Below are 25,798 nucleotides of genomic sequence, written 5' to 3' on the forward strand. Positions count from 1 at the left end.
CGTACGTACATACGGGCAGGGTCTCGAACGCCTACTCGCGCATACGTACGGCTAGGGCTCGTGTACATGGCTGGGTCAGAATGGAGAAACAGCGTCATCGTCGTATTCATGGGGAGCCAACCGGCTGGGTCGGAACGGAATGCGTCGTCGTGTTCATCGGGAGGGCTTGGACGGAACAACCGATGGAAACGAGGCCTGGCGTACCGCAGAACGGAGGAAACGGCCTTGTGTTCAACCGGCCACATTCGAAATGGGATCCTGTTCATCGGGAGGGGTCTGTCGTACCGCAAAACGGAGGAAACCGACCTCCTACGGTCGAAACGGGGGTCCTGTTGATCGGGAGGGGTGTGGCGTACCGGAAAACGGAGGAAACGGACTTGTGTTGGAGCGCTACGGTCGAAAGGGGGTCCTGTTCATCTCCACCGTCGACCCCCTCCAGCCTCCACGGGCTACTGCTCATCCACCGTCGACCTCCTCCAGCCTCCACCTACGACTGTTCATCCATGGGCTCCTGTTCATCCAGCCTCCACCGCGCGCTACTCCATCGGCTACTATTCAACCAGCCCTCTCCACGGTCTCCTATTCAACCACCCCTCCACGGGCTACTGTTCATCCTGCCCTCCATCGTCTACTGTTCATCCTGCCCTCCACGGGGTGGTCCTGTTCATCCTGCCCTCCACGGGGTCCTGTTCATGCAGCCCCAACAGGCTCGATCGATCGGGGTCATGTTCATCCACCCCCACTAGGAACTGTTCATCCAACCCCCCCCCTAGCAACGCTCACTTTTCATCCAGAGGCAGCATCGATCGGCTTCAGTTAGCAGCAGTAGCGAAGGAATCGCTCGATCGGGTTCAGTTAACAGCCATCGATTGATCGCTCGGGTTCAGTAACGCGTAGCCTGCAGTGCAATCGCTCGGGTTCAGTTAGAGCCCAACGCCTCGCACCCACGCGCGTGCGTGTACGAGAGAAACATGCATCGCTCGGCCCCGACCACCCACCGTAACCGGGAACACCCCGATATTTTGCTCGCCCTCGCTTCTACCACGGTTTTTTCCGTCATGGACGGCCCAAAGAATGTCATGCAGCTGCGTTCCGGCCCGCCCAGGACGAAAAGCCCATTTTCTGTCATGATTTTTTTTCATAGAAGTAGGACCCCACCACATCTATGATGATACCGGGTTTTGTCACAATTATCATCATAGAAGTGTCATAGGTATGACAGAAAAAATTCGTTTGGCCCAAAATGTCATGGATGTGTCTTTTTTTTGTAGTGCCCTCCGGCAGCCTGCCGGAACAGGGAGAGAGATTAAAGATCGTTCCGAATCAAGATCGTTCCGAATCAATAACACAAGAAAGAGAGAGAGAGATCAATCACATAGCTACTGGTACATCCTCAGCCCCGAGGGTGAACTACTCCCTGCTCATCATGGAGAGCGTCGGGATGATGAAGATGGCCACTAGGGAGGGATTCCCCACTCCGGCAGGGTGCCGGAACGGGTCTAGATTGGTTTTCGGTGGCTACGGAGGCTTGCGGCGGCGGAACTCCCGATCTAGGTTATGTTCTAGAAGTTTGGGTATATATAAGAGGTTTTGGCGTCGGGAACAAGTCAGGGGGTTCTCCAAGGTGGCCACGAGGTAGGGGGAACGCTCCCCACCCTCGTGGGTGCCTCGGGACTCTTCTGGCCCATCTCCGGTACTCCATGGGCTTCTTCTGGTCCAAAAATTATCTCCATGAATTTTCAGGTCAATTGGACTCCGTTTGGTTTTCCTTTTCTGCGATACTCAAAAACAAGGAAAAAATAGAAACCGGCACTGGGCTCTAGGTTAATAGGTTAGTCCCAAAAATCATATAAAATAGCATATAAATGCATATAAAACATCCAATATTGATAACATAATAGCATGGAACAATAAAAAATTATAGATACATTGGAGACGTATCAAGTATATATAGGCGGAAGAAGTACGTCGGTGGAGCTATGTGGGGCCCATGAGGGTGGGGGCACGCCTACCCCCTGGGCGCGCCCTCCTGCCTCGTAGCTGCCTCATGGAGTTCCATACCTCAACTCCAAGTCTTCTGGTTTGCTTTCGGTCCAAGAAAGATCATCGCGAAGGTTTCATTCCGTTTGGTATTCCTTTTCTGCGAAACTCTAAAATAGGCAAAAAAACAGAAACTGGCACTGGGCCTCCGGTTAATAGGTTAGTCCCAAAAATAATATAAAAGAGCATATTAAAGCCCATTAAACATCCAAAACAGATAATATAATAGCATGGAACAATAAAAAATTACAGATACATTGGAGACGTATCAGTGATATGCATTGTTGTATGAGATGATCATGTTTTGTAAGTTATCGGCAACCGGTAGGAGCCTTATGGTTGTCTCTTTATTGTATGAAATGCAAACGCCATGTAATTGCTTTACTTTATCACTATGCATTAGCGATAGTGGTAGAAGCAATAGTTGAGACGACCACGATGCAATGTTAGAGATCAAAGTGTTGAGCCGGTGATGATGGAGATCATGACGATGCTTTGGAGATGGAGATCAAAAGCACAATATGATGATGGCCATATCATGTCACATATTTTGATTGCATGTGATGTTTATCTTTTATGCATCTTATTTTTCTTAATACGGCGGTAGCATTATGTGAGGATCCCTTTGCTAAATTTCAAGGTAGAAGTGTTCTCCCTGAGTATGCAGTGTTGCTACAGTTCGTCGTGTTGAGACACCAAGTGATGATCGGGTGTGATAGACTCTACGTTCACATACAACAGGTACAAGACAGTTTTGCACATGAAAACATTATGAATGTTTGAGAAGCTCGGTATGGTGACTACTTGATAGTTTAGTGCGCCATGCTTTACGTCTTAGAACCGGGACTTCAAAAACGTTTTGAACACCATGGAGCATATGAGATGTTCCAAGAGTTGAAATTAGTATTTCAGACTCATGCCCATGTCGGGAGGTATGAGACCTCTGACAAGTACTTTGCCTACAAGATGGAGGAGAATAGCTCAGCCAGTGAGCATGTACTCAGAATGTCTGGGTACTACAATCGCTTGAAACAAGTGGGAGTTAATCTTCCAGATAAGATAGTGATTGACAGAGTTCTCTAGTCACTATCACCAAGCTACTAGAACTTCGTGATGAACTATAATATGCAAGGGATGACGAAAACAATTCCAAGCTCTTCGCGATGCTAAAATCAATGAAGGTAGAAATCAAGAAAGAGCACCAAGTGTTGATGGTTAACAAAACCACTAGTTTCAAGAAAAAGGGCAAGGGACGGAAAGGGAACTTTAAGAAGAACAACAAACAAGTTGTCGCTCCCATGAAGAAGCCCAAAGCTAGACCCAAGCCTGAATCTGAGTGCTTCTAGTACAAAGGAAATGGTCACTGGAAGTGGAACTGCCCCAAATACTTGGCGGATAAGAAGGATGGCAAAGTGAACAAAGGTATATTTGATATAAATGTTATTGATGTGTACTTTACTAGTGTTCATAGTAGCCCCTGGGTATTTGATACCGGTTCAGTTGCTAAGATTAGTAACTCGAAACAGGAGTTACAAAATGAATAGAGACTAGTTGAGGACGAGGTGACGATGTGTGTTGGAAGTGATTCCAAGGTTTATAAGATTACCATCGCATACTCCCTCTACCTTCGGGATTAGTGTTGAACCTAAATAAATGTTATTTGATGTTTGCGTTGAGCATGAATATGATTGTATCATGTTTATTGCAATACGGTTATTAATTTAAGTCAGAGAATAATTGTTGTTCTGTTTACATGAATAAAACCTTCTATGGTCATACACCCAATGTAAATGGTTTATTGAATCACGATCGTAGTAATACATATATTCATAATATTGATGCCAAAAGATGTAAAGTTGATAATGATAGTGCAACATACTTGTAGCACTGCCGTTTCGGTCATATTAGTGTAAAGCGCATGAAGAAACTCCATGCAGATGGATCATTTGATACTTGAGAACCATGCCTCATAGGCAAGATGACTAAAACTCCGTTCTCTGGAACAAGGGAGCAAGCTGATGACTTATTGGATATAATACATATCGATGTATGCGGTCCGATGAGTATTGAAGAATGCGGCGGGTATCATTATTTTCTGACCTTCATAGATGATTTGAGTAGCTATGGGTATGTCTACTTAATGAAACACAAGTTTGAAACATTTGAAAAGTTCAAAGTATTTAAGAGTGAAGTGGAGAATCATCATAACAAGAAAATAAAGTTTCTACGATCTGATCGCGGAGGCGAATATTTGAGTTATGAGTTTGTCCTTCATTTAAAACAATGTGAAATAGTTTCACAACTCACGCCACCTGGAACACCACAATGTAATTGTGTCCAAACGTCATAACCGTACTTTATTGGATATGGTGCGTTCTATGATGTCTCTTACCGATTTACCACTATCGTTTTGGGGTTATGCATTAGAGACAGTTGCATTCACGTTAAATACGGCACCGTCTAAATCCGTTGAGACAACACCATATGAACTCTGGTTTGGCAAGAAACCTAAGTTCTCGTTTCTTAAAGTTTGGGGATGCGACGCTTAGTCAAAAGGCTTCAGCCTGATAAGCTCGAACCTAAATCAGAGAAATGCGTCTTCGTAGGATACCCTAAGGAAACAATTGGGTACACCTTCTACCACAGATCCGAAGGCAAGATCTTTGTTGCTAAGAATGGGTCCTTTCTAGAGGAGGAGTTTCTCTCAAAAGAAGTGAGTGGGAGGAAAGTAGAACTTGATGAGGTAGTTGTACCTTCTCTTAATTTGGAAAGTAGCACATCCAAGAAATCCGTTCCCGTGATGCCTACACCAATTAGAGAGGAAGCTAATGATGATGATGATGATCATGAAACTTCAGATCAAGTTACTACTGAACCTCGTAGGTCAACCAGAGCACGATCTGCACCAGAGTGGTACGGTAATCATGTTCTAGGAGTCATGTTATTAGACCAAGGCGAACCTACGAACTATGAAGAAGCTATGATGGGCCCAGATCCCTACAAATGGCTTGATGCCATGAAATCTAAGATAGGATCCATGTATGAGAACAAAGTGTGGACTTTGGTGGACTTGCCCAATGATCGGCAAGCCATAGAGAATAAATGGATCTTCAAGAAGAAGACTAACGCTAATAGTAATGTTATTGTCTACAAAGTTCGACTTGTCACGAAAGGTTTTCGACAAGTTTAAGGAGTTGACTATGATGAGACTTTCTCACCCATAGCGATGCTTAAGTCTGTCCGAATCATGTTAGCAATTGCCGCATTTTATAATTATGAAATCTGGCAAATGGACATTAAAACTGCATTCCTTAATGGATTTCTTAAAGAAGTGTTGTATATGATGCAACCAGAAGGTTTTGTCGATCCTAAAGGTGCTAACATAGTGTGCAAGCTCCAGCGATCCATCTATGGACTGGTGCAAGCATCTCGGAGTTGGAATATACGCTTTGATGAGGTGATCAAAGCATATGGTTTTATACAGACTTATGGTGAAGCTTGTATTTACAACAAAGTGAGTGGGAGCTCTGTAGCATTTCTGATACTATATGTGGATGACATATTGTTGGTCGTAAATGATATAGAATTTCTGGATAGCATAAAAGGATACTTGAATAAGAAATTTTCAATGAAAGACCTCGGTGAAGCTGCTTATATATTGGGCATCAAGATCTATAGGGATAGATTGAGACGCTTAATAGGACTTTCACAAAGTATATACCTTGGAATTTTTTTTGAAGTTCAAAATAGACTAGTCAAAGAAAGGGTTCTTGTCTGTGTTGCAAGGTGTGAAGTTGAGTAAGACTCAAAACCCGACCACGACAGAAGATAGAGAGAGAATGAAAGTCATTCCCTATGCCTCAGCCATAGGTTCTATAAAGTATGTCATGCTGTGTACCAGACCTATTGTGTACCTTGCCATGAGTTTGGCAAGGGGGTACAATAGTGATCCAGGAGTAGATCACTGGACAACAGTCAAAATTATCCTTAGGTACCTAAAAAGGACGAAGGAAATGTTTCTCGGTTATGGAGGTGACAAAGAGTTCTTCGTAAAGGGTTACGTCGATGCAAGCTTTGACACTAGTCCGGATGACTCTAAGTCTCAATCTGGATACATATTAAAAGTGGGAGCAATTAGCTAGAGTTGTGCAAAGCATTGTAGACATAGAAATTTCCAAAATACATATGGATTTGAATGTGCCAGACCCGTTGACTAAACCTCTCTCGCAAGCAAAACATGATCACACATTAGTACTCTTTGGGCATTAATCACATGGCGATGTGAACTAGATTATTGACTCTAGTAAACCCTTTGGGTGTTAATCACATGGTGATGTGAACTATTGGTGTTAATCACATGGCAATGTGAACTGGATTATTGACTCTAGTGCGAGTGGGAGACTGAAGAAAATATGCCCTAGAGGCAATAATAAAGTTGTTATTTTATATTTCCTTATTCATGATAAAGGTTTATTATTCATGCTAGAATTGTATTGATCGGAAACCTTAATACATGTGTGAATACATAAACAAACACTGTGTCCCTAGTGAGCCTCTACTAGACTAGCTTGTTGATTGAAGATGGTTAAGGTTTCCTAACCATTGACATGAGTTGTCATTTGATAATGGGATCACATCATTAGGAGAATGATGTGATGGACAAGACCCATCCATTAGTTTAGCATAATGATCGTTCAGTTTTATTGCTATTGCTTTCTTCATGTGAAATACACATTTCTTCAACTATGAGATTATGCAACTCCCGGATACCGGAGGAATGCCTTATGTCCTATCAAGCATCACAACGTAACTGGGTGATTATAAAGATGGTCTATAGGTATCTCCAAAGGTGTTTGTTGAGTTGGTATAGACCGAGATTAGGATTTGTCGCTCTGAGTATCGGAGAGGTATCTCGGGGCCCTCTCGGTAATACACATCATAAGCAAACGACTAAGGAGTTGGTCACGAGGTGATGTATTACGGGACGAGTAAAGAGATTTGCCGGTAACGAGTTTGAACCATGTATGAAGATACCGACGATCGAATCTCGAGCAAGTAACATACCGACAGACAAAGGGAATTACGTATGTTGTCATAACGGTTAGACCGATAAAGATCTTCATACAATATGTAGGAGCCAATATGGGCATCCAGGTTCCACTATTGGTTATTGACCGGAGAGGTGTCTCGGTCATGTCTACATAGTTCTCGAACCCGTAGGGTCCGCACGCTTAACATTCGTTGACGATATAGTATTATATGAGTTATGTGATTTGGTGACCGAATGTTGTTCGAAGTCCCGGATGAGATCACGGACATGACGAGGAGTCTCAAAATGGTCGAGAGATAAAGATCGATATATAGGACGATGGTATTCGGACACCAGAAATGTTTCGAAGGGTACCGGGTACTTATGGGGTCACTGGAAAGGAGTTTCGGGCACCCCCGGCAAAGATATGGGCCTTAAGGGCCAAGAGAGGGAACACACCAACCCACAAGGGGCTGGTGCACTCCTATACAGGCCGGCCCTATGAGGAGGAGAAGGAAAGAGAGGAGGGAAAGGAAAGTGTGGAGTAGGACTCCCCTTTCCTTCCCTCCCCCCTCTTTCCTTCCCCCTTCTTCTTACAAGGAAAAGTGGGGCGCAGGGCAAGGCAGCAGCCCTAGGGCTGCCGCCAGGTCTCTTGGGGCACCCTAGGGGCTGCCTCCTCCCCTCCCACCTATATATACATGGGTAGGGGGCGCCACACAAGGACACACAACATTGTTTTAGCCGTGTGAGGCGCCTCCGTCCACCGTTTACTCCCTCGGTCATATTTTCGTAGTGCTTAGGCAAAGCCCTGGGGAGATCACTTCACCGTCACCGTCACCACGCCGACGTGTTGCCGGAACTCATCTACTACCTCCCGCCTTGCTGGATCAAGAAGGCGGAGGACGTCACCGAGCTGAATGTGTGCAGAACGCGGAGGTGCAGTGCGTTCAGTACTAGATCGGTTGGAGCGCGAAGAAAGTTCGACTACATCAACCGCGTTGTGAAACGCTTCCGCTTACGGTCTACGAGGGTACGTAGGCACACTCTTTCCCTCATTGCTATGCATCTCCGTGGATAGATCTTTGCGTGTGCGTAGAATTTTTTTTGTTTTCCATGCAATGTTTCCTAACAGCTCGATCTCGGGGCACACTCCGGCGTTGAATCGCAATCAAGAGAGGGTCCATTTTCTTCTTTGGAAGGACTACTTTGACACAGACAACCCGCTGTTTAAGCATCACCAATTCCAACAGTGTTTCCATATGGCTAGGCATATTTTCAACCGTATTTGAGAGGGGATGGTCGGATACCATAACTATTTTGAGTGCAAGGAGGATGCTCTTTGAAAAATTGGCTTCTCATCTTATCAGAAATGCACTGCAGCTATCTGGATGCTTGCATACGTAGTGCTCGATTATCTCATTGATGAGTACGTCCGTATGAGCGAGTCTACATGCATAGAGTCCACGTACAGGTTTTGCAAGGCTGCGATTGCAGTGTTTGGCCCTGAGTACTTGAGAGAGCCGACTGCTGAAGATACAGTCGGCTTGTTGGCGATCAATACCAGCAGGGGCTTCCAGGGATACTTAGCAGCATAAACTGCATGCACTGGGAGTGGAAGAACTGCCCTTCTGCTTGGCAAGGGCAGTATAGGGGACATGTCAGGGCTTGCACTATCATACTTGAGGTTGTGGCCTCACAAGATCTCTGGATCTGGCACTCTTTCTTTGGCATGGCCGGATCGCACAATGATATCAACGTGCTTCAACGCTCACCGGTGTTTGCAAGGCTTGCCGAAGGCAACAGCCCGCCGGTCAATGTTAACATCAACGATCACAACTACAACAAAGGTTACTACCTAGGTGACGTAAATATCCTCAGTGAACCATTATTGTGAAGACAATCCCCAACCCTGTCGGAGAGAAGAGGAAAAGATTTTCCCAAGAGGAAGAGCGTGTTAGGAAGGATGTCAGAGCGTGCATTTAGTGTTCTGCAATCTCGATGGGGCGTCATTTGGTATTCTGCTAGAACTTGGAACACCAAAAAGTTGTGGGGGGTGATGACTGCTTGTGTTATCATGCACAATATGATCGTAGATGATTAGCGCCCGGAACGTATTTACGATCAAGGGTTTCAGTTTTAGGGTGACAATGTTGTGCCTGAGCATGGAGGACGAGCGACAATGTTTGCACAATTCACCAATTTCATCATCAAATGCGTGATTGGGAAACTCACATTCAGCTGCAAGATGATTTGGTTGAGCATATGTGCGCTCATGTTGGGAACCAATAGATGTATCTTTTTTCACAATGTATTTGAGGCAATTTTTTATATTTTTTAACACAGTACAGACGCAAGCGCTCATACATACGTGCATACACTCACCCTTATGAACGCACACACGCACACCCTACCCCTACGAGCACCTCCGAGAGTATCATCTTGAGATTTACGAAGTCACCGTAGGCGCCTCGTCGTCAACGGAAACGTCTCCTCTCACTGAAAGCGCATTGCCGGAAATCCTGAAATAAATTCAGGAATAATGCGAGCACCAGGACTTGAACCCTGGTGGGCTGCGGATACCACTATCCCTTTAACCATTTAATCATAGATTGGTTCGCAATTTAATTTTTATTTGGCTTGTAAACTATGCTATATTTATTTGCTTGTGAAACTATGCTTTCTTTGTTTGCTTGTGGAACTATGCAAAATGTGTGTATATTTATTGAAAACGGCGGCAAACCTGTCATGCGGGCAAATTTGGGTCGACATGTTGGGCGCACAGCCGACCCAAATCATAAATAGGACGGACGCCGAGCGGGCAACCGACCTAAACGGATAAAATTGTCGTTCGTTTGGGTCGACACGTTGAAGTTGCTCTTAAAACCCTCACAAAAGTCTAGCAACATGTGCTCACGTGCTCAAGCAAAAGCGAGTGATTGCAACATGCAACACACGGGCAAAGATAGTACCCCATTATTCCATCTATACAGGGCCTAATGCGTCTTTTATGTCTGTCTTTGACTATTAACAAAATTAATACTTCCTCCGTTTTTTTAGTCTGCATATAAGATTTGATCAAAGTCAAACTTAATTAACTTTGACTAAGTTTATAGAAAAATAATATTTCACAATATGAAATCAATATTGTTAGATGCATCATGGAATTAATTTTCATACCATATAGCTTTAGTATTGTAGATGTTGATATTCTTTTTACAAAGTTGATCAAACTTTACAAAGTTTGACTTTGACCAAATCTTAAATGCGAACTAAAAAAACAAAGGGAGTAGTACATGAGATGTGTAATGTGAAAATTATATCATTTGAAGCTTCTTTCATATACGAATTTGACGGTATGCTTTGTGTAAGTTGCATGTCATATATTATTATTTTAACATTTGGTTAAAATTAACCTCGAAAAATGCATTAAGCTCTGTATAGATAAAAAGGAGGGAGTACTCCTATTTTAAAAAAGCGAAGAACTTTCGGTTTCCTTCAACCTTTTTGCCTTGCTATCGTGAGGGGAAGAAATGTCATTAAGAGCAGACAGATCCCTACGGACTACGGCCCCTGTGCTGGCGGCGAGCTGTATACTCCGAGACGGTTTCTTTCGTTCTTTCCGAGACGGTTGGCAGTTGCTACAGCTGCTAACCACCGCAGCAAATCGTGGCCGCTCTTGACCTCATCCTGTGGCCAGGCCAGGCCTACGTTGACCACTTTGACCATTAAATTCGCTCTCGACCGCCTACGAAGACGCATGCATCATCCCTCACTGACCCGCTCCAACGAACCCTCTCGCTCTCCGGATCTCGCCCCGTCACTGCCCGCGGGCCACGGGCGTCCCCCGCGCCCCACCTGGCAGGCAGAGGCATCGGATCCCTCCCTCCCTCCCTCCGCACGCACGCCGCGCGGGCCGAGGTTCAGATTAGGATTAGGTAGTAGATGCTCGCTCGCATCTGAGAAATGGCGAAAAGCCAAATCGCTTTTCGGCTCATCACTCCCCCCCTGCCGCTCTGCTTGTCTTTTCCCCTCCGCTGCTGATGCCCTCGCGCCAGCCCCCGCCGCCCGATGCCTCCCCGCCCCCGGCCGCCGCCGCCGCCGCCGCCGTCGTCGGGGGCCTCGGAGCCCCCGCCCGCCACCGGCTCCCGGCCTCCGCGGTGGCCTCCGCCGCGGCCTCGGCCGCCGCGGCGGCGCTTCTCCTGGCGGCCTTCGCCCTCTTCGTCTGGCTGCGTCGCGGGAGGAAAAGGCGGGCCGCGGCGGCGGCGGGCGCGAGGGCGCAGCCCGCGCCCGCCCTGCTGCGGAGGCTGTCGTACCAGCAGCTGCGGCGCGCCACGGGCAGCTTCGCGGCCGGGAGCAAGCTCGGGCAGGGCGGATTCGGCCCCGTCTTCCGCGGCGCGCTGCCCAGGTCGGGCCAACCCGTGGCCGTCAAGGTCATGAACGCCGCCGGGTCCCTCCAGGGCGAGCGCGAGTTCCACAACGAGCTCTCCCTCGCCTCCCATCTCGTCGGCTCCGGCCACGCCTCCACGCCCTCCATCCTCCTGCCCTTCGCCTACTCGCTCTCCGCGCACCCCTGCCGCCGCCGGATGATGCTCGTCTACGAGCTCATGCCCAACGGCTCGCTGCAGGACGCGCTGCTGGGGAAGAGGTGCCCCGAGCTGGTGTCCGAGTGGCCGCGCCGCCTCGCCGTCGCCCGCGACGTGGCCGCCGCGCTCCATTACCTCCATTTCGTTGTGCATCCGCCGGTGATCCATGGGGATGTCAAGCCTAGCAATGTGTTGCTGGATAGCGAGCTCCGTGCTCGCCTCTCAGATTTCGGGCTCGCGCGGATCAAGTCTGAAGAAGAAGATGAGTTAGATAGCGGTGTACTTGGGGACAATGCGGTTGGAAATGGAAATCCAGGTGGTGGATGCCATGATGATGTATCAGTGGCCGGCGAGAGCATGACTGCTGTTGTAGTGAATGGGGAAGACGGTGCCACCAAGTCTCCAGAGGATGATGAGGGGTTCACCACTGCCTCACATGCAGAGGCAGCATCAACTTCCGGATGCGATAAAACTAGTGTTGGTAGTGGATTCAATGGTCGAACCTGCAATGGTGGGGGTGCTGCAGCATCAGGAGCTAGGAGTGACTGGTGGTGGCGTCAAGATAATGCTGCCGGCACTGGTGGTGGTGGTGTAAAGGATTATGTGATGGAATGGATTAGGTCGGAGATCAAGAAGGAGAGACCGAAGAGCGATTGGATTTCCGGAGCATCTACAACCACCCCTACCACCTCAGCAGAAAAGAAGAAACCAAAGCGTAGGGCGCGGGAGTGGTGGCGTGAGGAGTATGCCGAGGAACTCACCAAGAAGCAAAAACGGCGGGCAATTGCTAAGTCAAAGAGTGATGCTGGCGTGATGACTGGCTTGCAGTGGTGGGAGAAGGATTGTGATTTAGAGGAGAAGGGACGTTCAAGGTGGAGGATGATGAAAAGCTGGAGTCGGAGGAGCAGCAATGGCAATGGCAATAGCACCATTGATTGGTGGGTTGACGGTGTAAGGAGTAGCAAAGATTGGGCTAGTACAGAATTTGTACCTAAGAGTGGTGGAGCAGTGAGCAGCACACCAAGCATGCGTGGCACAGTCTGTTATGTGGCTCCTGAGTATGGTGGCGGCGGGCCTCTATCAGAGAAATGCGATATGTACAGCTTCGGTGTTTTGTTGTTAGTTCTTATTTCTGGACGCCGCCCACTCCAAGTGACGGCCTCGCCCATGTCTGAGTTTGAGAAGGCGAGTCTGATTTCATGGGCGAGGCATCTCGCCCATGTTGGCCGCTTGCTTGATCTTGTGGACTCTGCACTCCTGGATGTTAACCGTGACCAGGCGCTGCTATGCATCACTGTCGCACTCCTGTGTATCCAGAGGTCGCCAACCCGTCGCCCGTCAAGCGAGGAGGTGCTTGAAATGCTCTCTGGTGAGGGTGAACCACCACATCTCCCTGTAGAATTCTCACCGTCGCCTCCTGGTGGGTTCCCTTTGAGATCCCGCAGGAAAGGCCGGTGAGAGTTTAGTTTGTTGGTTAGATGCAAATGGTAGTGTCAGTTATATTCTTATGCTTGTTTCTTCTTGTACACCACCCTGATTTATCTATTTAATTTATTGGAATCTTGTGATAGGAAAAACAGTGCCAGTTTCAAATTCAACGTTGATAAGAACATCGATTCCCAGTCTAACCATTTAATTGATTAATGTATTGAAATCTTGATGGATAAGCAGTCACAGTTTCTATTCAAGTCTGGGAAGAACCGTCTCCGTTAATCACATACACAGTCATAGTATTTCTAGCGATAGGATTATTGGAATACAATGCATGATACCAGCAAGACCCACTGGATGTTGTGAATTGGGGAGTTATCTCTCTGTGCTGGTAGACTGGGAAGCATCTTGCTTTTTGGACATGCTTTCCATGAAAGTATTCTGCTGTGGTTTGAGAGCAAACAGGCGTGCCCCACTTTGTGTGATGGGTTCAACCTTTCTATGTTCGCAGATCCCTTTCATTTCTTTTTGTACTGAGATGGCACCATAACTTTTCTCGAGCTAGTATATTCTTTGTTGCTGGCTTGCTGCAAACCAGTTTATACTTTAGAATATAAGGCACATGTAGGCCACTGTGATATCCAAAAAAGTGCATTCCTGCGGTCTCTCCATTGTGGGCATAGTTTGGTACTGTACAGCAAAGCAATAGTTTAGGCTGTCTGGACCTGGTAATTTCCATTGTTTGAGGTCAGCACTTGTAGAATACATATTATGTGCCTTGTACATGTAAATACTCTCTTTCTTTGAATTCTAAAATAAATGTTTGATACAAAGTCTGTTGAAACTGTGTTAGCTGATATGTAAATCCAACTTTATGGCTAACTCGATCCCTTCTGAAGAAACTGTGTTAGCTGATATGTAAATCCAACTTTATGGCTGATTCGATCCCTTCTGAAGTTTTTTTTTTTCCTTTCGTTCTCTATTTGTTCAGTCTGTGCTGATGGCTGGCTCTAAATGTAAGTCGACTAAGAAACCAAAACACTAAGGGCTCCTTTGATTCAAAGGAATTGCATAGGATTTTTGGAGGATTTGGACCCTTAGGAATTTTTCCTGTGATGCTCGTTTGATTCGTAGGATTGACATCCTTAGGAATTTTCCCATAGGATCCATTTGTACTACATTCTGGAGGAATATTTCCATCCACTCAAACCTCTTTGTAGAATTCCTTTGTTTTTCCTGCGCTATCAAACATTCTTTCAAATCCTGTAGGATACTATAAGACATGGCATCCTATTCCTTCATTTTGACAATACTGCGAATCAAAGAGGCCCTAAACAGTTTTTAAGGTCTCAAGTTTTAGACCTTGTTGTACAAAAACTTGGTCCATGAAATAAGGGCTGCTGATGTTTCTATGCCAACTCTTGACGTTGGGAGTTTCGACAAGCTGACAGTGTTGCTACCATGCAGTACAATATTAGTAGTGCATTGTATGCCTAATATCTTGATTATGTTTGGATGTAAGTGGAATCCACAGAACTGGTGGTAACTGACTTGACGAACTCATCCACTCATAGTGGAAGTTTGGAACTCCTACTTTTTTTTCGAACCGGGCTGACCACCTTTCCATTACCAAGAACGGAAATACATCAGTTCGAGGAAGAACAGGAGAAGGGAAAGGAAGAAAGCGAGTTCGACGCATTACCAGGAAACCCACTACAGACACCTTTTGCTGGGCCAGTTTTAGGCCAACACGCTCCAGAGAATGAACATACGAATTCATGTACCTGACTTTACCCTTGCATCGTAGGACAAAATGATCAACGCGAAAATGTTATTGAAGTGTGAACTTCTTGTGCTGATTTCATATTGCACTTTTTAAATGGTTATTGCAGTACTGCTTCTTAAGATGTTGGATATTTATTGTCACGATTCAAATCACGCAGGACAGGTCCTGAGAAAAGTGGGAAATAGAAAGATAAAACAATCAGTCAGTCTAGGCTGAACAACGTTACGTGCATTTAGATTACCTTTTCATTTATCATCATTAATTCATCATTTGATCTATGCATTTGTTCATCATTTGTTTGAACCTTCTTATAAAAGATATTTGTAATATACTGGAGGATGACAAATAATGAACTAATTCTTGTACGCTGCTGCCACCCAATGGACGAGTTAAGCAGTCAATATCACCTGGTCATGTAAAAAAAATACTCCCTCCATTCACAAATATAAAATGTTTTGGATATTTCACTATGGACTACATATGGACTGAAATGAGTGAACAAACACACTAAAACATGCTATATACATCCTATGTACAAAAAAGTTAGAACATCTTATATTTATGAATGGAGGGAGTAGATGATCATGCATTTCGAGACTATCCAACAAATATACAGTCCAACAGTATACATGACGTCTTAAATCGTTGCCATGGATTCATATCTGACGTCCAACGTCATATAACTTGTGATAAAAAAAAGGCTACCATTAGATCCATATCTGAAACTTTAATATAAATAAATTGTAGTTAGTGATCATACGTCGTAAAAGATATAAATGGCCAAAATTTCAATTTTGAATACCAAGTCAACCATCCCGAATCCTTTTGTCATTACAAGCTGAAACAAAAGAATAGAGACAAGAATGGGCGGCCAGTTACAAGGACGTATTCAGCAGTTTTCGCAAGTATGGCATGCAATGCTAAAAGGGTATGATGGCATATACAAGTGCGTTAACTGTTTGTTCATTGGTACTCCTTTCGAAGGTGAAGATAGCTGACGCCGTTGGTCTTGTGCGAATATGCATATTTCATGACAATGTCATGAAAATGTTTCTTGTCCTGCAGTACGAGAACAGAAAAAACATCAGTGTCAGCACACGTGACAATATATTGTCCAGAGTGTCATTGACAGCTTATATATAACATACATGTTCGAAGTAAGATGATTGATAGTATGGAGTATGAAAGGCATAAAGTTATTAACACAATATTTCAGATCAAAACTGATCACAAAGCCAATAGGATTTACCTCTGGAGTTCTTATTCTGGCCTTAAACCTGGGTACAAAATCTTGTGATCTGACAGGAGCAATTGCACGAAGTACTCTTATGATTTCCTCCTCTGTAATTGCAGATGTATCTGTACCACTCCCTGCTGAAGCAGATGCTTTTGAAATAGGTTCCACGGAAGAGGGTCGCTCTTCCTTGACACCTAATGTTTTTGCCTCCTGTACCACGAGTAGGATCATAGAGAAAGAATTTGATGTGATTTTACAGTCACATGATTATAAACCTTAAATTTCACATGCTCAGAGTGAAAACGGAAGAAATGACTTACAGGTTCTGTCTTTGGCTTTTTTACCGCTGCACGATTCAAAGTTTTTGCACCATCACCTCCGGATTTCCTTTTCTGATTGGACCTGGGTGCAGGTGGAGTGCTAACAGCAAGTTCTGTTGCTGTTAGTTTAGCAGTGTTATTTTCCTGTTGTTCGCTTCCGAATTGATGTTCCAGTTTTGGAGCAAGTACTGACAATGGTGACTCATCTTCCTGTTGAATGAAACAATAGTAAACAAGAAAACAAGTCAGAAAAACTGCTTGTGCTCGTGCAACTCATGAACTTTCATACACAAGTTTTAAGAGTTGTGGTCACTACATCAGTGTCTCCATCGTCTTCGTCATCGGACTCATTTTGTCCATCAGCACGGCGGAGCAGCTTTTTTAGTTCCTTACCGGACTTGCTCAGGCTACCACCAGCTCCTTGTTCATTCTCATCATCATCCTACAAATATTGCAATCAGAAAATTATATATTGTATTTATCAACAATACTGGTAAAGGCAGCAGCATCTGTAGATTTAGTAAATAGTAGTAATACTAGCAGCATTTTGCAGCAGGCTGCAGGGCTCGCATATTAACTGCTGATGTGAGCACAAGCACGTGCACTTCTTTCTACCTGCTTAATATCTGGTCCAGTAGGGTTTTCAGTATCAGCTACGTCAGGTCTTTCCTCTGGGTCAATATCCAGAGCCTCATCATCATCAGTGAAGGTCTCTTCATGCTCCCAATCATCACCTGATAAAGATCAGGTTCCAACTCAGAAGACTGTTGAGGACTCTGAACATATATAAGTAGTTTCTTTGCTGTGTCTAATTATGAGTAACAGAGTGAGCACGGAAATTTTGTGTTACTAATTGACACTGCACTCCATGTTCAGAAAGCACTTTCCAAGTTCCATCACATTTGAAATGTACCATGCACATGATATATACCATGATTAATATCCATGAATCCTTCTACACATTTTTTAAACTTGGAAATTGGTTCTTGAATGATGTGGTGCAGTGGCAAGTTGCACAAATCCTCTTTGGAAATTGGTATTTGAGTAATAATAATCAGCATGTCCTATATTGCATAAAGATTCTAGAAATCCAAAATGTTAGCAAATATGAATGGTAGTATTTGATCGGCATACCTATCTCAGTCTCATCCTCCAAATCAAAGTCTTCTTTTCCACCATCCTCTTCATCATCCACGCCCCTCGTAGAAAGTCTGCACACAGCTTTCTTTGCAACTCCCTCTTCTTCATCCTCCTCGCCTTTATCAGAGTGATTCCCATCCTCATTGCTACTTTCTTTCTTGGATTGGACCCCATTTGCCGCTTTGCCCTTTGCATCACCAAGATCCTTCAGATCCGAACCAAAGGCAGCAGCTCCATGTGTAGCTGTCTTCATCATCCATCGTTCATAACCAGTTGCACTGCTTCTCCTTTTATTCATCTTCTCTTCAGCTTCTTCCAAAGTCAGTTGTTTGTACTGTGCAATTTTACTGAAGTTATACCTGAGAAGACATAGGAAACTGTAAGGATGCTCTAAAGGAATTTTGCAGGTAACAACGTTTCATGATGATTGTATTCATATGAAATGGAACTAAAGAGAGGAGGAAACTGTCCGAGTACCAGGAACCAACAGGAACAGCATCGAACTCCTTGCCGCGCCTAATCAGCAGATAGTATGTAGCAGTTGCAGATTGTGATGCCTCAAGTTTACTTTGGTACTGATGTTCACCTGTATCATCTTCCAATATCCATGGCTTTCTGTTGTAGTATTTCTCCTGTTTTGTCAAACATATGTGCCACACGGTCAACAGGATTACAGGAAAACCAGCACCGGCATCAAAAGCTATGAACAGGATTAAAGGAACAAGTTACTGCAGAATGGAGTAGTACTAGCAGCCATGAGATGAACAAAACAAACTCCCCTTGTGCAATAAGGGTATCCAAGAGCACGCTAGCTACACATGTATGATCAGTTGGTCACACGTGTATGCCTAAATGAACAACTACAGTGATATTGGGGGGTTTGTTCACAGGAGGTAGCGCTGCACGAATTAACACGGCTTCCTTGTTGTTGCATCTTGAGTTATTAGCACACTAAAAAGGATGTAAATCGTGACACCATATTATTATCAGGATAAATCATAGAAACCAAGGATGATCATCGTGACGAGGAACCAGTACCCGCATTTCGGCAGTAAGCTGACGGCCATGCGTCGGACCATCCTTACGAAGAGACCACTTGTTCCCCGCACCCTTCATCTTGGAGAAGGGCGGCACGCCGGTGTTGAATTTGGCTATGGAAAGGGCCTTCCCCGCGGCGGTATCCACCCGAACATTGTACTCCTGCGGGGCCGTTGGAACAAACAAAACGGTCAGGGACAACAGAGCAGAAAACCGCCAAGCGCGGCGGCGGCGGCAATGGCGTTGATCGCGGAATCGAAAACCTAGGGCCGTCGCGGGTACCCGGATGACGTTGGTGATGGGGGCGGCGCAGACGTTGCAGCGCGCGCGCGAGCGCGCCATGGTGGCGGCGCAGGAGTTGCAGAGGGTGGCGTGGCGGCAGGCGGTGCTGTAGAGCTCGGACGCCTTGCCGCAGGCGTCGCACGCCGCCTTCAGCACCAGGTCGGCGGCGCCCCACATTGCCGCTGCTCGCTGCGTAGGGTTGCTGGGTTTCGGAGGGGAGGAGGAGGCGTGTCGGCTTGAAAGAGGTTTGAGTTGAGGAGCGAGCAGGAGCAGAGCAAGGCCGCGGGGAGGAAGGGTTTCCAGGGGAGAGGCTCTCCGGGTTGAACCCGTTCCAGGCTCCCCCGAGGAGGGGGCGGCCGTCGTCCGTGGTCCGTCCGGTTTGAGTTTGGGCTTCGTTTGTGTCCGTCCGATGAGAGAGTTTGCTGGGAACCCATTTTTGGGTGCGCGCCGGCCTGTCAGCCCGCGGCGCACACGCGGGCCCTGCCAGAGACGACGATGATGGATGGAGTTGCAGACCGTAGCCCGGTAGTCTGTAGCGGATCTTACAAAAAAAAAAAAACAATGTGGACGGAGCCTTCCCTCGAGATGGAAGTACTGGAGCGGCTGTTGCTTTTGTAGGGACGACAGTGGTGTGTACATTGGTGCTTCCGGCTATTGTTGTTAACAATAATATCTGACCATTCATGCCCGGAAGCCCTCGCTTGCCATGGAGTGGCTCTAGCACAGGATCTCAGTCTCAGTAACATTGTCATTGCTTCTGACTGTTTGGTGGTGGTTTAGGACATCGACCGGTGGTCTAATGAAAGCTACGGCGACATTATCAGATACATCCTGCAACCTAAAATAAGTGTACAAAGTTGAGTTGTCCAAAGTTTAACCTTCAAAGTCGTCGGTTCGTCCACGAACAAATAAATTTCAAATTCGAGGCACATAACCTCGCAAAGCACTCTGCTTCTTTAGGTATAGGCCGTCGTGTTTGGGTAAGGACTCCTTATAACCCTATCATTGTACTTGTAAATATTCTTCTCTCTTATTAATAAATAGTGTGTGTTTGCATTAAAAAAACCGCACATGTCTCGTAGTTATTATGGCTACACTACTGAGGTCGATTATGGTAGTGGCTAAGTTTTCTTGCTAGACTTTTTTTGGTATGACACATGCTATAACTGTCCTCATCTCTGTTGCGCCAGCCGCTCACTTTGCCCAACCGTTTGCAACGTGGCTTGTGTTGCACTCGGGGGTTTGCAAAATGAGCCATGTTGCGCCATGTCCAAGCGTTTTCTGCCTTCACAACGTGGCTTATGTTGCGGCCGGGTCGTTTGCAACATGGCCCATGTTGCAACCCCAACAATCCCCTTTGCATGTTGTCACCACCATAACAGGGGCGATTTTGCAGTCGCCCATCGCTACATAGACGACATTGGGGCCGCCCATCGTAACGTGAACAACGGTGTGGTCGCCATTGCAGGAGCGTCAAGGTTGTCGTAACACCACAGCTGTTGTTGCAACATAGCTGATGTAGCACAAGAACCATCATGGTGAACCCCTTGCCCCCCCTCCTCCCCGCACGCGAGCTCTGGCGCATGTTGTCGGTGTCTTGAAGCGATGGGATGTTGCAATCCAGCAAGCTTGAGCGGCTCTCGTAGCACATGTGACCTTGTCCCTGTCTTCCAGGACAACCACCGCCCCTGCACACACCCATCTCCGCCCTTTGCATCAGCGCCCAGGAAAGATGTGTGGAGGGTTCAACAGCAGCGACCGGGGAGTGCTCCATGTGCGGCTTGCTATAGGAGGAAGTGGCCACCCTTGACAGGAAAGATAAACGAAGGAGACATATGGGAGGAAAATGGGGATCATGTGACCTACTACAGTAGCGCACTGGTGCCTCGCAACCATTTGTTGGCCTATTGCGGTAGCGTGATGACCTTGCAACAAGCTAGATTATGTGGAAATACATAGAGGCAGAGAAAGGGTGTGGTTGGGAGAAAACAATGGAGTTTTCTAAAGATAAGGTGGGCATGTGGCTAGTAGGGGGAGTGGCGAATGGGTGTGGGGGCGGATGGATCAAGCACAATTTAATGGTTGCGTGAGGGGCGTAATTTGTGTGTGATCAGTTGGTTGCCTATGAGGGTTTCCCTTTTTTAATCGGTTAACCAGGGGTCTAAGGCACATGCATTGCCCGTATTACCATTCAAATGTATCTATTGATGGGGAGGAGCACCAGCACTCAGATGTAGGCACGCCACAGATTGGAAGGCAAATTTCAAGTTTGGATCCTTGGGCATACCAATTGGTAAGACTATTAACAAAATTCGACACGATTGCACCACTTCTTAAATTGTTGTAGGCGCCGGCGATGGCGGCGACCTACCAATGGTTTCGAGGGTTGTGTGTGTCTGTGTGAGCGGAGGTTGTGTTTGAGGAAATACTGCGGCAACTGTAAATTTTACTAGGCGGGAGTAACAAGGCGGGGCTACTGAAAATTTGGATCAAGGGCGAGCAGATATTTTTGAGATTGCGAGGGATGAAGAGGCGGGAGTAAAATGCCGGAGCTACTGAAAATTTGAATCAAGGGACTAAAGCAAAGAGGGATGCAGAAGCGGGAGTTTTGGGGGAGCGAGCTAGTGTGCTTGACACGCCGGCTGTGGACTGTAGCCGACGCACCTTCTCGCGTAAGCCATAAGCGTACTATACACCGACGGTGCTTCAAGATATTTTGTACTACATCTCACACGGTTGGTGAGAATAAACTATGTGGGATTTGTTGGGGAACGTAGTAATTTCAAAAATAATCATACGCACACGCAAGATCATGGTGATGCATAGCAACGAGAGGGGAGAGTATCGTCCACATACCCTCATAGACCGTAAGCGGAAGCGTTATGAGAACGCGATTGATGTAGTCGTACGTCTTCACGATCCGACCGATCCAAGTACCGAACGTACGGCACCTCCGAGTTCAGCACACGTTCAGCTCGGTGACGTCCCACGAACTCACGATCTAGCAGAGCTTCGCGGGAGAGTTCCGTCAGCACGACGGCGTGATGACGGTGATGATGATGCTACCGACGCAGGGCTTTGCCTAAACACCACTACGATATGACCGAGGTGGATTATGGTGGAGGGGGGCACCGCACACGGCTAAAAGATCAACTGATCAACTTTTGTGTCCTCTAGGGTGCCCCCCTCCCCACGTATATAAAGAAGGGAGGGGGCGTCGGTCGGCCTCTCTAGGCATGCCAAAGGGGGGAGGAATCCTCCTCCTAGTAGGGGTAGGATTCCTACTTTCCTAGTCCTACTAGGAGGGGAAAGGAGAAGGAAAGAGGGGGCGCAACCCCTCCCCTAGTCCAACTCGGACTAGGCCCATGGGGGGCACGCGGCTAGCCCTTGTGGCTTCTTCTCTTTTTCCCTTAAAGCCCACTAAGGCCCATATGTACTCTCGTATTCCCGTAACTCCCCTGGTACTCTGAAAAATACCCGGATCACTCGAACCTTTCCGATGTCCGAATATAGCCTTTCAATATATCGATCTTTACGGCTCGATCATTTCGAGACTCCTCGTCATGTCCCTGGTCTCATCCGGGACTCCGAACAACCTTCGGTACATGAAACACATAAACTCATAATACCGATCGTCACCGAACGTTAAGCGTGCGAACCCTACGGGTTCAAGAACTATGTAGACATGACCGAGACTCATTTCCGGTCAATAACCAATAACAGAACCTGGATGCTCATATTGGCTCCTACATATTCTATGAAGATCTTTATCGGTCAAACCACACAACAACATACGTTGTTCCCTTTCTCATCGGTATGTTACTTGCCCGAGATTCGATCATCGGTATCTCAATACCTAGTTCAATCTCGTTATCGGAAAGTCTCTTTACTCATTCCATAATGCATCATCCTGCAACTAACTCATTAGTCACATAGCTTGCAAGGCTTATAGTGATGTGCATTACCGAGAGGGCCCAGAGATACCTCTCCGACAATCAGAGTGACAAATCCTAATTTTGATCTATGCCAACTCAACAAGTACAATCGGCGACACCTGTAGAGCACCTTTATAATCACCCAGTTATGTTGTGACGTTTGGTAGCACACAAAGTGTCCTCCGGTATTCGGGAGTTGCATAATCTCATAGTCAGAGGAACATGTATAAGTCATGAAGAAAGAGTAGCAACAAACTAAACAATCATCGTGCTAAGCTAACGGAATGGCTCAAGTCAATCACATCATTCTCTAATGATGTGATCCCGTTAATCAAATGACACCTCATGTCTATGGCTAGGAAACTTAACCATCTTTGATTCAACGAGCTAGTCAAGTAGAGGCAAACTAGTGACACTATGTTTGTCTATGTATTCACACATGTACTAAGTTTCCGGTTAATACAATTATAGCATGAATAATAAACATTTGTCATGATATAAGGAAATATATATAACAACTTTATTATTGCCTCTAGGGCATATTTCCTTCAGTCTCCCACTTGCACTAGAGTCAATAATCTAGTTCACATCGAAATGTGATTTAACATAATAGTTCACATCTTTATGTGATTAGTTCACATCTCCATGTGACTAACACACAAAAGGGTTTACTAGAGTCAATAATCTAGTTCACATCGCTATGTGATTAATACCCAATGAGTGGTCATGTTTTGCTTGTGAGAGAAATTTAGTCAACGGGTCTGCCACATTCAGAGCCGTATGTATTTTGCAAATTGTCTATGTCTACAATGCTTTGCACGGAGCTACTCTAGCTAATTTCTCCCACTTTCGATATGTATCTAGATCGAGACTTAGAGTCATCCAGATCGGTGTCAAAACTTGCATCGACGTAACTCTTTACGACGAACTCTTTGTCACCTCCATAATCGAGAAACATTTCCTTATTCTACTAAGGATATTTTTGACCGCTGTCTAGTGATCCACTCCTAGATCACTATTGTACCCTCTTGCCAAACTTATGGTGAGGTACACAATATGTCTGGTACACAGCATAACATACTTTATAGAACCTATGACTGAGGCATAGGGAATGACTTTTCATTCTCTTTCTATTTTCTGCCGTGGTCGGGTTTTGAGTCTTTACTCAACTTCACACCTTGCAACATAGGAAAGAACTCCTTCTTTGACTTTTCCATTTTGAACTACTTCAAAATCTTGTCAAGGTATGTACTTATTGAAAATATATCAAGCGTCTTGATCTATATCTATAGATCTTGATGCTCAATATGTAAGTAGCTCCACCGAGGTCTTTCTTTGAAAAACTCCTTTCAAACACTCCTTTATGCTTTCCAGAAAATTCTACATTATTTCTGATCAACAATATGTCATTCACATATACTTATCAGAAATGATGTAGTGCTCCCACTCACTTTCTTATAAATACAGGCTTCACCGCAAGTCCGTATAAAACCATATTCTTTGATCACTTTATCAAAGCATATATTCCAACTCCGAGATGCTTGCACCAGTCCATAAATGGATTACTGGAGCTTGCTCACTTTGTTAGCACCTTTAGGATTGACAAAACCTTCTGGTTGCATCATATACAACTCTTCTTTAAGAAATCCATTAAGGAATGCAGTTTTGACATCCATTTGCTAGATTTCATAAAATGTGGAAACTGCTAACATGATTTGGATAGACTTTTAAGCATCGATACGAGTGAGAAAATCTCATCGTAGTCAACACCTTGATCTTGTCGAAAACATTTTGCAACAGTTCGAGCTTTGTAGATAGTATCCGTATTCCTCTTGAAGATTCATTTATTCTCAACGACTCACCGATCAACGGGCAAGTCAATCAAAGTCCATACTTTGTTCTCATACATGGATCACATCTCAGATTTCATGGCCTCAAGCCATTTCGCGGAATCTGGGCTCATCATCGCTTCCTCATAGTTCGTAGGTTCGTCATGGTCTACTAACATGACTTCCAGAAAGGATTACCGTACTACTCTGGTGCGGACCATACTCTGGTTGTCCTACGAGGTTCGGTAGTAACTTGATCTGAAGTTTCATGATCATCATCATTAGCTTCCTCACTAATTGGTGTAGAGATCACTAGAACTGATTTCTGTGATGAACTACTTTCCAATTCGAGAGAAGGTACAATTACCTCATCAAGTTCTACATTCCTCCCACTCACTTATTTCGAGAGAAACTTCTTCTCTAGAAAGGATCCACTCTTAGCAACAAATATATTGCCTTTCGGATCTATGATAGAAGGTGTACCCAACAGTTTATTTTGGGTATCCTATGAAGACACACTTTTCCGATTTAGGTTTGTGCTTATGAGGCTGAAACTTTTTCACATAAGCATCACAACCCTAAAATTTAAGAAACGACAGCTTAGGTTTCTTGCTAAACCACAGTTCATACGGTGTCGTCTCAATGGATTTAGATGGTGCCCTTTTTAACGTGAATGTAGCTGTCTCTAATGCATAACCCCAAAAAAGATAGTGGTAAATCGGTAAGAGACATCATAGATTGCACTATATTCAATAAAGTACGGTTATGATGTTCAGACACACATTATGCTGTGGTGTTCCAGGTGGCACGAATTTGTGAAACTATTCCACATTGTTTTAATTGAATACCAAACTCGTAACTCAAATATTCGTCTCTGCGATCAGATCGTAGAAACTTTATTTTCTTGTCACGATGATTTTCCACTTCACTCTGAAATTCTTTGAACTTTTGAAATGTTTCAGACTTATGTTTCATCAAGTAGATATACCCATATCTGCTCAAATCATCTGTGAAGGTCAAAAAATAACGATACCCGCCGTGAGCCTCAACACTCATCGGACCGCATACATCAGTATGTATTATTTCCAATAAGTCAGTTGCTCACTCCATTGTTCCGGAGAACAGAGTCTTAGTCATCTTGCCCATGA

The 25,798-nt window shown here is 45.4% G+C and overlaps 2 protein-coding genes and 1 pseudogene across 3 annotated transcripts; 2 read left to right on the plus strand and 1 right to left on the minus strand.

The window, feature by feature from the left end:
- The first annotated feature begins 8,187 nt into the window (after window positions 1-8,187).
- Window positions 8,188-9,209, plus strand: LOC125554828 (annotated as a pseudogene).
- Window positions 9,210-10,993: 1,784 nt separating this feature from the next.
- Window positions 10,994-13,283, plus strand: LOC125552264 (receptor-like serine/threonine-protein kinase At2g45590). Its single transcript, XM_048715760.1, has one exon. It carries the CDS (start codon window positions 11,110-11,112, stop codon window positions 13,108-13,110), a length of 2,001 nt encoding a protein of 666 aa, XP_048571717.1. The 5' UTR covers window positions 10,994-11,109; the 3' UTR covers window positions 13,111-13,283.
- Window positions 13,284-15,622: 2,339 nt separating this feature from the next.
- Window positions 15,623-19,229, minus strand: LOC125552265 (transcription initiation factor IIF subunit alpha-like). Of its 2 annotated transcripts, XM_048715762.1 has the most exons (9): window positions 18,887-19,224; window positions 18,605-18,766; window positions 18,044-18,198; window positions 17,561-17,925; window positions 17,042-17,160; window positions 16,743-16,868; window positions 16,427-16,636; window positions 16,119-16,316; window positions 15,624-15,928 (listed from the first exon to the last, which is right to left on the minus strand). In XM_048715762.1, the coding sequence occupies exons 1-9, from the start codon at window positions 19,061-19,063 to the stop codon at window positions 15,833-15,835; spliced, it is 1,608 nt and encodes a 535-aa protein (XP_048571719.1). In that variant the 5' UTR covers window positions 19,064-19,224; the 3' UTR covers window positions 15,624-15,832. The 2 variants fall into 2 exon arrangements, with proteins under 2 accessions (XP_048571718.1, XP_048571719.1); XM_048715761.1 differs by having other exon boundaries at window positions 15,623-15,928; window positions 18,605-19,229.
- Window positions 19,230-25,798: the final 6,569 nt, after the last annotated feature.

This window comes from Triticum urartu, chromosome 4 (assembly GCF_003073215.2).
Source record: "Triticum urartu cultivar G1812 chromosome 4, Tu2.1, whole genome shotgun sequence".
Lineage (NCBI taxonomy): Eukaryota > Viridiplantae > Streptophyta > Magnoliopsida > Poales > Poaceae > Triticum > Triticum urartu.

Bases quoted from the DNA above. Each gene is read 5' to 3' on its own strand.
- LOC125552264 (XM_048715760.1), top strand. From the start codon at position 11,110: ATGCCCTCGCGCCAGCCCCCGCCGCCCGATGCCTCCCCGCCCCCGGCC.
- LOC125552265 (XM_048715761.1), bottom strand. From the start codon at position 19,063: ATGTGGGGCGCCGCCGACCTGGTGCTGAAGGCGGCGTGCGACGCCTGC. The intron at 18,199-18,604 runs GTACTGGTTCCT...TTGACAAAACAG, and splicing joins AGCTTACTGCCGAAATGCGG to GAGAAATACTACAACAGAAA. The intron at 16,317-16,426 runs GTAAGTCATTTC...CTCGTGGTACAG, and splicing joins AAAAGCCAAAGACAGAACCT to GAGGCAAAAACATTAGGTGT.